General features: G+C 45.2%; 1 protein-coding gene across 3 annotated transcripts in view; it reads right to left on the bottom strand.

Moving 5' to 3' along the window:
• The window catches only part of LOC116847950 (neurotrimin-like), a 188,102-nt gene that overhangs the window by 21,731 nt on the left and 151,961 nt on the right, over positions 1-14,410 (bottom strand). For all 3 annotated transcript variants that reach the window (XM_032823582.1, XM_032823581.1, XM_032823580.1), the window contains 4 exons: positions 10,414-10,542; positions 9,965-10,102; positions 2,195-2,344; positions 1,259-1,300 (listed from right to left, as the gene is read on the bottom strand). In XM_032823582.1, coding sequence (XP_032679473.1) covers positions 1,259-1,300; positions 2,195-2,344; positions 9,965-10,102; positions 10,414-10,542 — 459 coding nt within the window. The remainder of the gene's footprint in view (positions 1-1,258; positions 1,301-2,194; positions 2,345-9,964; positions 10,103-10,413; positions 10,543-14,410) is intronic.

The following is a 14,410-nucleotide window of genomic DNA, read 5'->3' as shown; positions in this document are numbered from 1 at the left end:
CGGGCGCGCGCTCGTGCTTAGTGCATTCTGCGTGAGGCTGCACCGAGAGCCTGCAACCGACTTTTGTGCGCTTTCCCGCGCGACGGCGGCCTGTCGTGCAAACGAGACGGTCGGTCCGCGAAACCCGACACGACGACGGCTTCTATTCATCCGCGATTTCACTCTGAAATAGTGCCCACCCTCTCTCTTCCACGCTCGACAACGACGACGACGACGACGACGACGACGACGACGACGACGACGATGACGACGACGATGATGGCAGTAGTGGCGGTGACGGTGGAGAAGCTCGAACTTAGTCGGATGGAAAACTTGAAATGCCTTAACAAGCACGGGAATGACACAGATTCGCGTGGACATGCGCTTCTGTCGCGTTCTAGCTGCAGGTAACACGCGCTTTTACGTTTCGTTAATGGAAATTATAACTCGGAAAATATCGCGACGATGTATAATGCAGGAATCCTCCGCCATTGTTGGAGATCGGAGGGTTAAGCGGGTTAAAGCAGTCGAATTATATTCTTGAGCCAATTTACCTTTCCCTGGCGTAATTATTTGCAGTACTTTTGCGACAATTTTCCGCGAGGAAAACGAAGGAGGACGAAATTCCTGAAACGCAATATTCTGGAAAGCCGCAAGAGAATATGATGTTCGTTAGCATTATCGAAGATGCAGGATCACGGAAAAAAAAATAACGACGGATTTGCGCGAGAGGGCAATGCGCGATTATTTCATGTTAAAATACGCACTTGTTCCTTTTGGCCGGGCTTGAATAGAGAGTGGTCGATGTGTGGATTCGATCGCACAAACTGGCTACTCGATCTAATTAATTTCCGACCCGTTCGTTCTCTCTCTCTCTCTCTCTCTCCCGTCCACGCCGCAAGTACGCTTCATCATTCAAAAAGTACCTCTCAACACAAAGCGAGCAGCAGGAGCGGGTGATTGATTTATATTTCGAGATTGAAAAGAAGCCGCTAATTAATTAACGGCTTAACATCTGAACAGCATAGTTTCGCGCACGATTTCGCAGAAATCGATAAAGCAATTTCCGAATTAACATTCGCGATCTTCCATAAACGAACGGAACGACCAATCTGCTCGACTTTGAAAAAAAAAACGAGCTCATCATGTTGTCGCGCGAGCTTCGACAACGCGTCTTCGATGCCAATTTCACAACATAACAGAACGGCGCGATCCCTCGCGCAAGAAGGTAAGATTATATATTCGACCCACCGCTTGTGAAGCGGAAAGCGTAACGTACCTTTGTAGTTGGTGCTGTCATTGGAATTGGAACTCGATATTGCTGAAACATAAATTACGTCGTTCAAGTATGATTCAAACGATGTAGCGCGGCGCCCTCGTGCGCGTCAAAGTGACGTCAAACGCCTTAAACACAAACTGAAGAATGCCGCGCGCGTCTCGAAGGGCGGCCCTTCTCTAAAGGTGGTTCGGCCGGGACGGCTGCAGTCGGGAAATAACGAGGCGAGCAGTAACGCGGATAGTCTTTTCAAGTCACACTCTAACTCACAGCTTTGTTTATGCATGTTCTAACTCACAAAGGTTCTAACTCCTTGTTATCTTTCACTTTACGAGTGCAAACAATTTCAACGCACTCGCGGCCGCGCGCGCAACACCTACTCTTCGCGCTCAGCAGTTTTCAGGACAGCGATTCGCAGTGCACGAGGCGCAACTACCACAGCATCTTTTCCTCCCCCGCGAAGGAACGCGACAGTTGAGTATACAGGAACTTTTGCGAGCTGCGATTTCGAATCGGCAGTCCCCTTGCAACCGACGGAATATTTTTGCGAAAGATTGTTTTATTCATAAGCGCGAACACTCTTAAGAATATAAGATCTGACGTATCCTACCCCTCCCCCTTTCTCTCTCCCTCCACTCCTCGTCGGAGTCCTAGGAAGTCTTTTCCCGGTCGGTATTTCATAAAAATTCCAACTGTTTTAACACAGCTGCTGCTTAATAAGCTGCAGCCAGCGCAACTCTGCGTTCCGCAGATGGGAATTGTACGCGGATATTTCGTCTGAGTTCGCGACGCGTCAAAGCAGCCGAACGTGATGACGAGTAATTTCATTAGGACTTGTTTCACGAAGATCTCCCCATCATTTTCGTCGATGCTGTTGCCGCGAAGACGCGTTTCTTCCCAGCGAAAATTTTCGTCAACGATAATCACGTTCATACTTACGATAAACCTTGATGCTGCCGTCAGTGTCACCCAGCGAATTTCTGGAGACACACTTGTACGAGCCGTAATCGGACGGACTGACGGAGCTTATCGTCAGTCTCATTTGTATCTTGTATGCGTTATCTACCAGCATCGGCTCATATTTTCCACCTGCAACGAATCCCAATCTCGTCAATGCACATGCACTCATCAATACGCATATACACACACACACACATATTGTGCACGATTGTACCTTTCGCTTCCGCGATTAAAAAATAAAGGATACATTCAACCGAATCAGGATGGTCACCGAATTATGCTGATCAAGTTACAGCGATATCTCGGAAAAATGATATGTAGACATTATATATCCGCGTATGCGGATTCTCTCTTTACCCCAATTTCAGAAAAATCCCGCTTAAATCAACCAGACGCGAGCGTGCGCGCACACGCCGAAATAAAACAAAAAACTCGCTTTTCCGTCATGTGCTGTCAGTCATGTCTGACCGGGTTCGCCCGTCGGGTTCGTTCCCTGATGTGATTTCGGCTGGGACTTTAAAATAGAAATACGAGCGGATCACGAATATTTTCATCGGGATATGCGACGACAATCGAGGGCTTTTAAATGACCGTCCGCTGCGTCTCGCGCATTCGTGGTATGTGGGTCAAGCGAAACGATACGAAAAATCTCATAGAGGAGAGATCTTCCGCCGGGAATCCACGACGCCGCCTTCTTCCTCCAACAACAAAAGGCACAGCCAGGCGAGGGACGAGCGGAATTTAACCGAAGATTTCTGTTTCTTAATTATATTCCCCCGGGAAAGCTGGTCGGGCGATTTAATAAGCGGTTGGCGTGATTTATCTGTACGCCGCCTCGTGTCTCGAGGGCTGCTTTCTTTTACCGCAATTGATTCCGCGTGTACAGAGGGTTATTGATTTACCGAGACGAGAGGGAGAATATCTAGGAGGAGAGGCAACTCCCGAAAACATTGAAGCAAAAATTGTACTGCCGCGGATTTTGGAACGCCAAATTATCGCGTAAATTTTGGTTACGTATTGTGATTGGCGGAATTGTGAGATATTTTTAATAACATCGCATCGCGTTCGGTCGTCTCTCCCGGGCTCGCCGGTCCATGCAGTCAATTCGATTATGGTTAGCGGTTACATGATATATGTGTAGAATAAAGTGCGTGGAAGTTCGCGTTTGTGATTAAGACTGGCAAACTAGTTGACACGTCCCCGGTGTTATGTTTTTCGTTACCGTAGCATGCAACTTTGGTAGCGTCGCGTTCTGCGTGTATACTTTCGTCGTCTCCGCGCGCACATATCTCCGTCGTGTTTCACCTGCGCATTCCGCTGTTCTGCGATCGCTATCATGTTATTGATGTTACCGACAGCGGACGTCGTCGTCCACACGTCGAGTGCCGTTTGCGTGTCGTGTGCCGCGTTCGGTGTCGCGTTTCGAACATCCGCGTTCTTGGTGAATTCCAAGTCAAGTTATCGCCCGGATGTTACGCAGAGGAGAATTCTACGAGTTCCGTAATTCGACACCGCGAGAGAGTCCTCGCGAGGATTCAACGATCGTATCCAGAAGCAGGTGAGCTAACTGTCGGAATCCGCACAGTATCGAACGTTATCGCCGCGCGGTAGGATCGACAAGTCTCCGCGCTCAGTCGAATACCAGACTCGCGCGTACTGTTAGGAGATCAAAGGCGTTCTCTATCGAGGAACTCACGCCGAACTATGGTTAGCAGCGTTACTTTGTGCGACTGTCTAGTGAGCTTCCACTACGTACGGGACGATGTAACGAAAGTAGACAGTAAAAACGTTGTTACAATTTTGCACTTTGTGTCCACCAGTTTTACTCGCCTATACTTCCCACTTTTCTCTCTCTCTCGCGCGTTCTACTGATTTCAGAAAGACCACACCATTCTACCTTAAACGAGGCTGAACAGCCGGTAAAAATCTTCTCCCTTGATTTCAAGAGAGACAAAGATTGTACCGTGCGGGCTCTTGCGAGTCTGGCGATCGCAATATATATCCCACGTAAAAGTTTAAATATTCGTATTTGGAGACCTAAACAATAAGGATGTCCAGAGGACACGTTTACTTCAGTTTTATTCTACTTGTAGCATTCGAGTGATGCATCTCACGCGGTTATTATCTGATATTTCTGCAAATATCCATTTTTCCATTATCTTCTTCATAATGTCACGCGCGATTCGTCAATTTGCAATCTTTACGGAAGCCCCGGAACGCGCGGTAACAGAGGAATATGGCAAATATCGACATTCGCGATCGCGCCGCGAAAGCGCATTATCCATTATCCGTTTCGGGTCCATTCCGAGTCGAATCCGTGCAGCAACGCGCGAGGGACTGTATCCCTTTTATTGTTCCGTTTTGCATTCGAACCAATCCCGCTTTTCGCGCGCAAGGCGCACCGCGGTCCGAAGATGCCGGCGTTGGGAATCTTACCGAGCCGAGAACCGGAAGCGCCCGCTGAATGGCATCGATCTAAACAGAAATCACGTTAACTTAGACCGCTCGCGTGTCGAATATCGAAATAGTCACGGCAGACACCGGCGACGGACCACCTTCCGAGCTGATTGAACTATTGTGACGTTACCTTTCGACAGCCACGGGAATTCGTAGACACGGCTGTCGATCTGAACGGCCGTTTCCGACCCGAAATGGAACGCCGTTTATTCCAACGTCCGTCCGATCGACGCCCAGCCAGCCCGATAAAACGCGCCATCTTAGACGTCTGGATTGATTATGCGGACAGTGTCTGCCTGAACACGGGGCCTCAAAATCGCTCGACGACTCCGCCGTCGCGACGTCACCGAGCGCGAAATCCCATATGATTATTCGCATTCGAGGACGCGTGCGAAACGGGCAATTTATTTCAAGTGTCGGCAAGCGGAAGCTCATTATCATGAGAAAGCGGGAGTCAAAATTTTGAATCTGCTATGTCTCGACAGTTCTAATGTCATCTTTCAAGTTCGACGGTATTTGAAGGTTTAACGTAGAATCTAAATTTCGATTCGAGAAGCTGCCTTCGACTAAAAGCAGAGTCGGCTTAAAGCGCAACGCGAGGGAAACATCGGTCGAGCGAAATATCATTTATACATCGAGTCGCTGCTCAATAAAATAAGGGATTGCTGGATTATACCGGCGGATCTATACCGGGGATTTACGGAAGCGCGGCGCAAGCTGCGCGCGATTTCAGTATATGTGGATTAATGTCGGACGTTGAGACTGGCGTTGTAAAGCTGGCAAGCACACTGAAAAACCTAAACAAACTTAAACTTAGCCCTACGTGTACAATGTTGAATCTATGAACCGAATGAATATTCTATCGCTCAACAATATTCGTAAATAGTTCGGGGAAATTAGAAAATAGCGCAACTTCGCATGCAGATTTTAGCTCGCTACTGTCTTATAACTAAGACTTTTCTAAATCTCTGAAAAAAATACTAATTTTCAAAAATATTGATTTTCAGCAAAGTTCTATGAATAAAATTTTATATCCCACAGATAAATTTCCAAGTATTTTTTCTCAGTGTACGAGAAAAATTGAACAATAAGCAGATTGACCAAAAACACTCGATTATCTCTCTTATGGTTCAAGAATATCGGATCGCGATTGGTCAATTTTCTTATTGCTCAAGCCTTGCTGTTTACGTTCTTTTCTATACGATTCTAATGATATCTTTTAAAGTGATTTGCGCCAACTCACTCTCGGAGAAGTCAAGAAATCGTCGCGGAGTTCTTGGGTACTTAAAAAATGACACGAAACTTTCTTTCGTGTCGTTCGAAAGAAGATTATTGAAATGACAACTCTTTTGTGAGAACGGTGTTGTTTGCCCTCGCGACGTTAGGATTCGGGAGTGACTGTTAGTTTGTTCCCCGAGGAAAAATTCTGCCTGTATTGTGTTCCTCCATCGATGAGGGTGATTTTGGAGGTGGCGATGGGGGTTGTGGAGAGCGGGCGATCCAATTTCTATAGAATACAACTTGAATTATGCAGAGTGAGTCGTCAGAAAATGTAGGTTATTGAAGTCCGATATACGGCAGCTTATAACTAATGGACCACCTAATAAAGAGTTGTATGTCACTTCCTCATGAGAAATGATAGCCCGACATTTTTAAATCACAGTATTGAAAATATGAAACCATGAAGCCGGTTTGGCGCTCTATTCTGTATCAATTAATACGTAAAGTATATATACGGTTATACATAGAATCAAATGAATCATTCTCGTCCTCTCGCTCGAGTGACCAATTGTAACACTTCTCGGAATACTACAGAATTCTAGCTTTGACGTCAACAACCAGAACTATTTCCGATCTAAACGACGAATGTAGCACTATCTCCCACATCGAATCGATCACACGACCGCGTCTTGTTAGAGCACGCCCGAGATCGCTTCCGATCATTTTTCCAGTCACGCCATTTCGTACACACGCGGGGACCCTCGTGTGATATTTCTTGTTGCACGCGCGAGACCACGTAATCGTTCGAATGCATTATCACGACGTGTGCTGTTACGTACCGCAACATGGGTTCTACTAGATTCTTCTTTCAAAACTTCTTTTTCTATATTATCTTCAAATCCTATTTCAAACTTCTAAACTTAATTTACTTTGCAAGAGTTTTATGTGCGCGCGTGTGTGTGTGTGTGTGTGTGATCTTTAAATTACTTCAGATGTAGACTATAAACAAATAACCAGCATGTCTGAACTGATGGTAGGACTTGGGTTGTGAAACCCTTAGACATTGAAGAATTCAGTTCTCATAGTTATTTCTTAAAAATTATATATTATTAAATCATTCCGATGTAACGTGTAAAGTTCATTTAGTTCAGTTTTCGTCCGACGTCAGTCTCGTCAGACATCTGATCAAGAAAACTCTCGTCTAGCATTCAAATTGTAAGATTCTAACGAAACATCCAAACTGTAAAGTTCTCAACCGTTTAGCTTTTAGTATTTAAACTACGAGATTTACATCACCCTATATATTCTGAATAAAATACTCTTCACTCGTGCCATTTAAATTCTGACGCGCACAACGTCCTCAAAAATCAATAATTGATATTACGAGAGTTATCGGCGCGCACGTAACAGTGCTCGTGTGTGTGCGCAAATGCCGTATAAATGCGGCGGCATCTCGCGCGTCGATGTAATCTCGCAGAAACAACTTACGGTCGCGACAATCCTGACGATAGGAACAAAACGTCAGCCCGTATTAGCTTTGATCACGTTCGGCCAATAGTCAGACGCAAAAAAAAGAGGAAATACGGGATGAGCAATCTCGCGGATCCTGACATCAGGCGGTCAAAAGCGAGCGAGCGGAATAAAATTTTTACAATCACGTCCGTTCCACCGGTTCTGTTTATTTGAATGCTTTCAATTAGACGCAAATGGAAATTGGCCGAAGAAATGAAAGAAACACAGGATGCGCGAGCTTGCAATTCGAATGGAACGTTTTCACCGCCCCGGGGCTAGCTTCAGCGCCCATGCCAAAGTGCACTACACCGTAACGAATATGTAACCATAAAAAAAGACAAACGAAGCCGCTATGCCCGTTTGGAACTCTCAAAAAATGAATTGACAGCGACCTCCGCGATGGTTTAATTATTTTCCGCTATTGCGCTGATATGAGACCTCTCTGTTTTTATGCGCGCTGTTGCCACGTGATCACGGTTATACGTCAACAAGGATATGTTTGACCATTCAGTTTTGACAGAACCTGCTAATCGAACGTTCATGCAATTTGTTTGTATAAATGTACACACGTTACTCGCTTATTCGGCGAGCAGCGGCCGACCCGTTCACAGCGCTGGCATTGTTTGAAACATTCGTCGCGTTAATTTCGTCGATTATCATCTCTTGTTTGCTGCAAATCGAAAGCCAGCGTGCATCGAAAAAGAAAAGAGAAGAAAAAGAAGAAGGCAGCCTCGAATTTCTTTATGAGCGAAATCCTCCTTAATGCTATTTTATCCGTGAATCCAATCTAAAAGTTAATTCCCCAAATGAATTTCTACTGGAAACACGTCGTGCTTTTAATTTACACGCGGCTGGGAGCCGGTATATATCTTGGAAATAAATGCGGCAGGAGGCAATATGGCGATTACAAGAGGCAATCTAGTTTTTAATGCCGTCAGATTTATTTATTTAAGCAGTACCAGGCGTACGAGCTGGCGCGCGCGGGCGCACGAACATCTCGCGCGCGGCTCTTCTTTCGGGCCGTTTATTCGACCGGAATTAGCTTCTGAATAATGCATGCGAATCCGGGTAGCGCGTTAAAGGTATAACACGATTTTATCTGGCATTTATGAGGAAGGCTAAGGACGCGACGAGAGTATGTATATGAACGCCAAACACGCCGGCCCCGGGGATCGCCCTTTTCTACGTTGTGCGGCGCGTTATTACATCGCCGCTGCGGTTAGCATTTGCATCTGTATCGAACGCAATAATGTTGCGCACAATACGAGTTTTCGACCCTCCCCCCTCGATCGCGTTAACGCGTAATCCCGCGTCCGAAGATTTCTGTCAACTGTTTCAGTGAAATTGAAAGGCCGCCGGCATGTTTCATCACGTGCACGCGCGCCTCCGCGCGAGATAACGCGTGCAACGCGTATAACGTTATGCAAAATTATATAGCACACGCGATTTCCTCACACCGTTTCCTCACAACGCGAGCGAGCGCGCTAATCAAACTAAACATATAACCGTGAAAGATATACATCAAGTTACGCGCCGTAACTTTCAATCGTTGGACGCGCAATTGACGCGGCTACACAATTACCGCGCCTATTTTCTCACAATATATTTAATTCCTGCCAATAAAAGTACGGTGCAATCGTACAGCTTCCTTTTGCAGTTAAATGTACTTGACCCGGGCGCAACAAACGGGTGTTGCACGTGTGTTGTGGGGACGCACATCGTGATATGCGAAAAAGATACGAATCCGAAAGCCGCATGACGAAAGGATCGATGCAAAGTATTAAAGCCGCCTTTTATAGACGTCACATAAGGCAGAGCGAAACGCTTATACTCGCGCTTTGCCGGTGTGCGTGTTTATGCGTTCGGTATGAAGCTTTCATTATTCAAAGGGTTCGTTACAACCAGTTATTTTCTTTCCTCGCGAATGCACACTATGTGAAGGAATACGCGTTAGGGGTGTAATTATCTCTTTCTTTCTCTCTCTCTCTCTCTCTCTCTCTCTCTCTCTCTCTCTCTCTTTCTCTCACACACACGCGCTCACAGAGTTACATGAATCATCAAAAAGTGCGATAGGTGCGTGTTGCGCGGACGATGCATATTAGAAAAGCGTAAAGTCATCCCACCCTCTGTGGGGCCCTATGACTTTTTCATGAACCTTCGTCGCGGAATCTCACCAGACGATTGTAACATCATGCGGCGAAAAAAATCGTGATTTCGTATTAATTCATCACGAATGTTTAAAATCGTTAACGCTAATGATTCACTGTGTTGACTCTGCGAAGAAGAGTCGAAAATGGACGAACGTATATTGTGCAGTGGTCTTGCTGCCTATCGGCGCATTGTCTTACGAGAACACAACAATGACGCCGAGTGAAACAGGCGATATAGATACTAAAATTATCTTAAAGTTTGTTATACTTTTTAGTGACTCGGAATTTAACAGTCTACTTCCTTCCAATTAATAATAGTAATGAATAATAATAATCGCGAAAGTATGTCGGTAATTTTCATACTCTTCAAGCCGAATCGAAAACAAGTCGCTGGAGAACGCGCACTCACCTTGCGGCACTATCTTGTCCTTATCTCTAGTCCAATAATTGATAGACTTCGGGAACGCTTCCGAAGAGCATTCGAGGGTAAGCCTCTGACCCACGCGAGCGCCTACCAACTGATTCTGCACCCAAATCATCGGTGGAACTGAAACAACCAAGGCACACAACTTGGTCTCTGCGATTCCAAGTTACGCGATATTTCCTTCCTTCGCCGCGACGACCCTTTGTTATTGCTGTCACGAGATGTAGCATCTTTTTTCCTTATTATTTTCGATTATCCTCGATAATTCAAGAAATGACCAACGTCATATATAAATGTTTCATGAATTAATTAGCTGTATTTAACGAAAACGAGTTCGAAGGGAAATAAAATACCTCATGATATATGATTTAAAATTTCAACTGAAATTTCATCCCCAGTGAAATACGCGTGATAAAGAGAAGAACAATACGTACAATGTACAGTAAGCATTATCCTCTTACTAACGGAGGGCGGCACACCATTGGACGCGATGCATAAATAGGAACCCATATGCAACCGGTCCACTTTTGTAAGGCTGAAGCTCGAGCCGTCCACGGTTGCGACTAAACAGACGGAAAAGATAATTATGATAAAAGGTTAGATCCTGAGTACAACAAACAGTGACGCAACGAAAACGTAAGCTTTCGATTATCTGAGCCGGTATATGCCATTATCGTGAATCTCACCCGTCGCTTGTCGATCAAATAACAAGCGATGCGAGGATAAATCTGCAAGATATTCCCAATCGGAGATACGCTTATTTCGCGGAATTTATTCGCAGAGGAAAATTTCGTTTGCCGATAAATTGGTTTAAAAAATGGGAAAAAAGGGAAGAAAAAAAAAGAGGCGCAAAAATTTCATCGGGGCGGACAAAATTACAGCTGTACGGTGTAAAGGTATCAATAAGTTCGCAGCGAGAATTTCCGTGGGAAATATGATCGATGTTATCGGTGATAAATCGAGATAGATGTAACTTTCACGCTATGACATCGAATGCTTTCCGTGTCAATCGATTCTCGCCATGAAACACCGAACGTCAGTGCTCTGTGCGAAATTTGCTAAATTTTTGTTTTTTTATTCTCGGGGATGTTACAGTTTTCGGGAATTTCGATAAAGTTATAGTTATAGACAGCTCTCGGTGTATGGGAAAAGTGCATGACGCCGTTTCTCGCCGGGCTGATTTCACATCGATATTTTTATCAGTACTGGCAGTTCGCACAACTGCAGAAATTCCAAAAAACTCCCGCGATTCCATCCGGTTAAAAAACGTCGTTTTGTTGTTGTCAAAACGATGAGGTCGAACGTGGGTCCCGGATCGGCCGCCCCTCCCGGCCCCTCGCGCAGTTCTTAACTCGCAAACGGTGTGACGATGGATTAAAATGCACGTTTTATCCGGAAAAACGACGGCGATTAGTCAAGTCGCAGCGAGAAACGATTCTATTTAATTCGCCCGGCGAATGGAATAACGCCGGGACAGCGTTTGCCCGTACTTCGCGTGGCGAGTTTCGTCGAGTCATATTTTTAAACGCGCTCGTCCACTTCGGTGAAGTTCGCCAAGTACGTTCGCGCAACTTTTTCGACGTCAGTACCATTGCCGGCGTAGCACGCGACACGGCGGAAATTGGTTGCCAAAGTTCCGTCACTTATACGTTTCAATTTAAAAACGCATTCAGCATGTTTACGCGCACACGTCCCCAATTCACAGATGCGAGAATTTCTGTCTGGAAAAAAATAATCGACGCGTCTTAAAAACAAAAAAAGGAATTAAATAAAATAAAGAGGAGATGCGCGCGAGCGCGTGCCGAGAGGAGAAGTTCCACGACGGCGTCGTCATCGGAGCGTTTACTCGCGTTGCCGGTACACGACGAAAATTGCGCGCGAAGTTTCGCCATTTTATCAATGTAACCATTATCGCCAACGAAGAAGGACCACTTCCACGCGCTAAAATGCACTGGAAAAATGCGCAAACTGCTTTGACGGACGACCGCATAATGCAGCAGCTGCGACTCGATTTCGAGCAACTCCCCGACATGTGTGCGACCTCTATGAAGCATTTTAAACTATACCGGTATGCGCACCGAGAATGAGATAATAAATAAAACATGCTGCCAACTACTGTGAAGTTTGCTGAAATTGTTAAACAAGTCATCTCGCAAACTCTAATTATCCATAAAAAATATTTAATAACCATCATCAATAATGCACGAGATAAAACGGAAACTCGGAAAATTTTATTATAAATTGCAAATTATCCCGCTGTAAAATTTTTCCAAAATTGGGTCATAATTGTAACGGGTATGATCGTGAAACATCGAAAAAGGGGGGAATTGACCAGAGACATCGAGGAGGAGGAGAGTTCCGAGCTCTCGCCGTCGACCGTATCCTTTCTCCCTACATTCGAAATTCAAACAGCAATTTACAGAGAGTCGTCAACTCCTGCAACACAGTTCGGAGAGAGTACCTGTATTACAGGGTGCAAATTCAGTTTACTTATCCGAAAGTTGAGGCTGCCTATGCCCTCCCGCTGACCACAATTAAATCCGCCAGAATATTTGCACGCTGATGACAAATTTAATGTCGTGAAAGGTCGCAAATTAACCATTCGCCGCGCACAGACAAGCAAATCTGTCAAGACAGAGAGAAAGAGACAGAGGGAGAGAGTCTTTGCGCGCCCTCAAGCACTCACCGATTGCAATGTGAAAGTAAACGAAGAAGTACGTTTGTTGCAAATACAATTTAATATCTCGATTGTTAATGAAACCAACTCTCTTAAGTTTGAAGCTAGACAAGATAAGATTATTGGATGTCTCGCACCCAAGTTGCTAAATAATCCAATAACGTTTCGGTAACAGTATCCTGATCATAATATCATTACGGTGCGCATCACCGGATTATTACAGAAAGGGACCGAATTTAACATTACAAGTGTACCTCGGCCCACAGTGATGTTGAAATACAGGGTGTATCCGGTGCAACGCGCAAATGTAGAATCCAATTCATTCAAACTGAACGAAAAAGCCTTCTACTACTTTGTAAACAACCACGTGAAACTTTGAGGTATTAATTATCGAAAACCTAGATGTTAGCAGGCAAGAGCATTACTAGGGGATATCTCTAGGGCTGACCTTACAGAATATATCCGGTCGCTGAGTAAGAAGGATGCCAAGCTGGCGACGCATATGCTTACAGAAAATAATAAACTACTACTATCTCTCCCTCTCTTTCTATACAGGTTAGAGCGTAACGATACACTCAACTATAGGAGATGTAGAAAAGAGAATACAACTTTCCTCCATATCCTTGGTCAGTGCCTAGCTTATGTCGGGCTGAAACTTCGAACATTGGACTCGGCCTTTCCCGGTCCCGAAGACTTAGGTAGCCTGTCGACCAAAAACTTTCTCTTTTTTTGCTTATTACAATCGCTCATACTGACGTCTATCCTACCGTCAACATAAATCCGAATTTAACCCATAGTGCGCGTAATTGTACATATACAAAACATCATTTCTGCTTCGTCCACCTGCGAATTCATAACTACCTCGGTCTTAAACAAGTAGGTTTAAACAGGTAGGCGATTTACTGAGGCGAAGAATACAGTGGATTCAGACTGTGTGCCGCTGGTGTGCATACTTTGAGGATTGACAATAATACGAGAAGTGATTTTCTTTGCGAACTTGAGGACACATACTGTTGGACCAACACTAACTATTGAAATTTAATCAACGAGTGCTATGACGAGTTCTTTAGACTCTTATCCAAAATGGAGTCTTTCCAAAGATATATGAATCTGGAGTTCCTTAAGTCAGAGTTAGGACATTGTCCGCTATTTAGGGAGGAAGTGGATACCTTATTGGGCTAATAGCGTAATAGCAGAACCATGGACAGCGTGATCGTAGTTTAAGGTCGCTACGGCTGTTTATTGTCCCAGCCAACGTAGGAGAAGCGTGCGCGCGTGCAGAGGTCCGCGAGATCCAGGTCGCGCGTATCGCGCGCCCACGTGTTTGCCAATTTCAATGCAAATATAGAAGATCTTCTCGGTTTCTGCAAACGTATCACCTCGCTCTAACCTATTGGCCTTGCCGCGTGGTATGTTTGCGCTCCCAAGCGACCGCCGAGCTTGATACTCCAAGAGCGGCGGTGGCTCGGATGCATTCGTGCAGTTTAGCCCGAATGTGTATCCTCCGCAAATATAAATCCTTTTTTTTCCTGCCCTCTCACCTACCTCTCTTCTGTCTCCCTCTCTCTCTCTCTCTCTTCTGCCTGAGGAACAGCCTTTGCGATCGTGTGCGTCCGGAGCGAGCTTTTGGCGCGTTGCCGTTGCATTTGAGAATGTTAAGAAGATATTTACTCGGTACAAGCTATTCGAACTCTCTTCCTTCATTTTACTCTCTTTTTCTCTGTCTTTTGTGTCAAAACTGGTTTCTGGATATA

Source organism: Odontomachus brunneus, unplaced genomic scaffold (assembly GCF_010583005.1).
Source record: "Odontomachus brunneus isolate Ranch 3 - 2012 unplaced genomic scaffold, Obru_v1 Obru_scaffold_085, whole genome shotgun sequence".
Taxonomy (NCBI): Eukaryota; Metazoa; Arthropoda; class Insecta; order Hymenoptera; family Formicidae; genus Odontomachus; species Odontomachus brunneus.
This window is presented reverse-complemented; position numbering and strand designations above follow the sequence as displayed.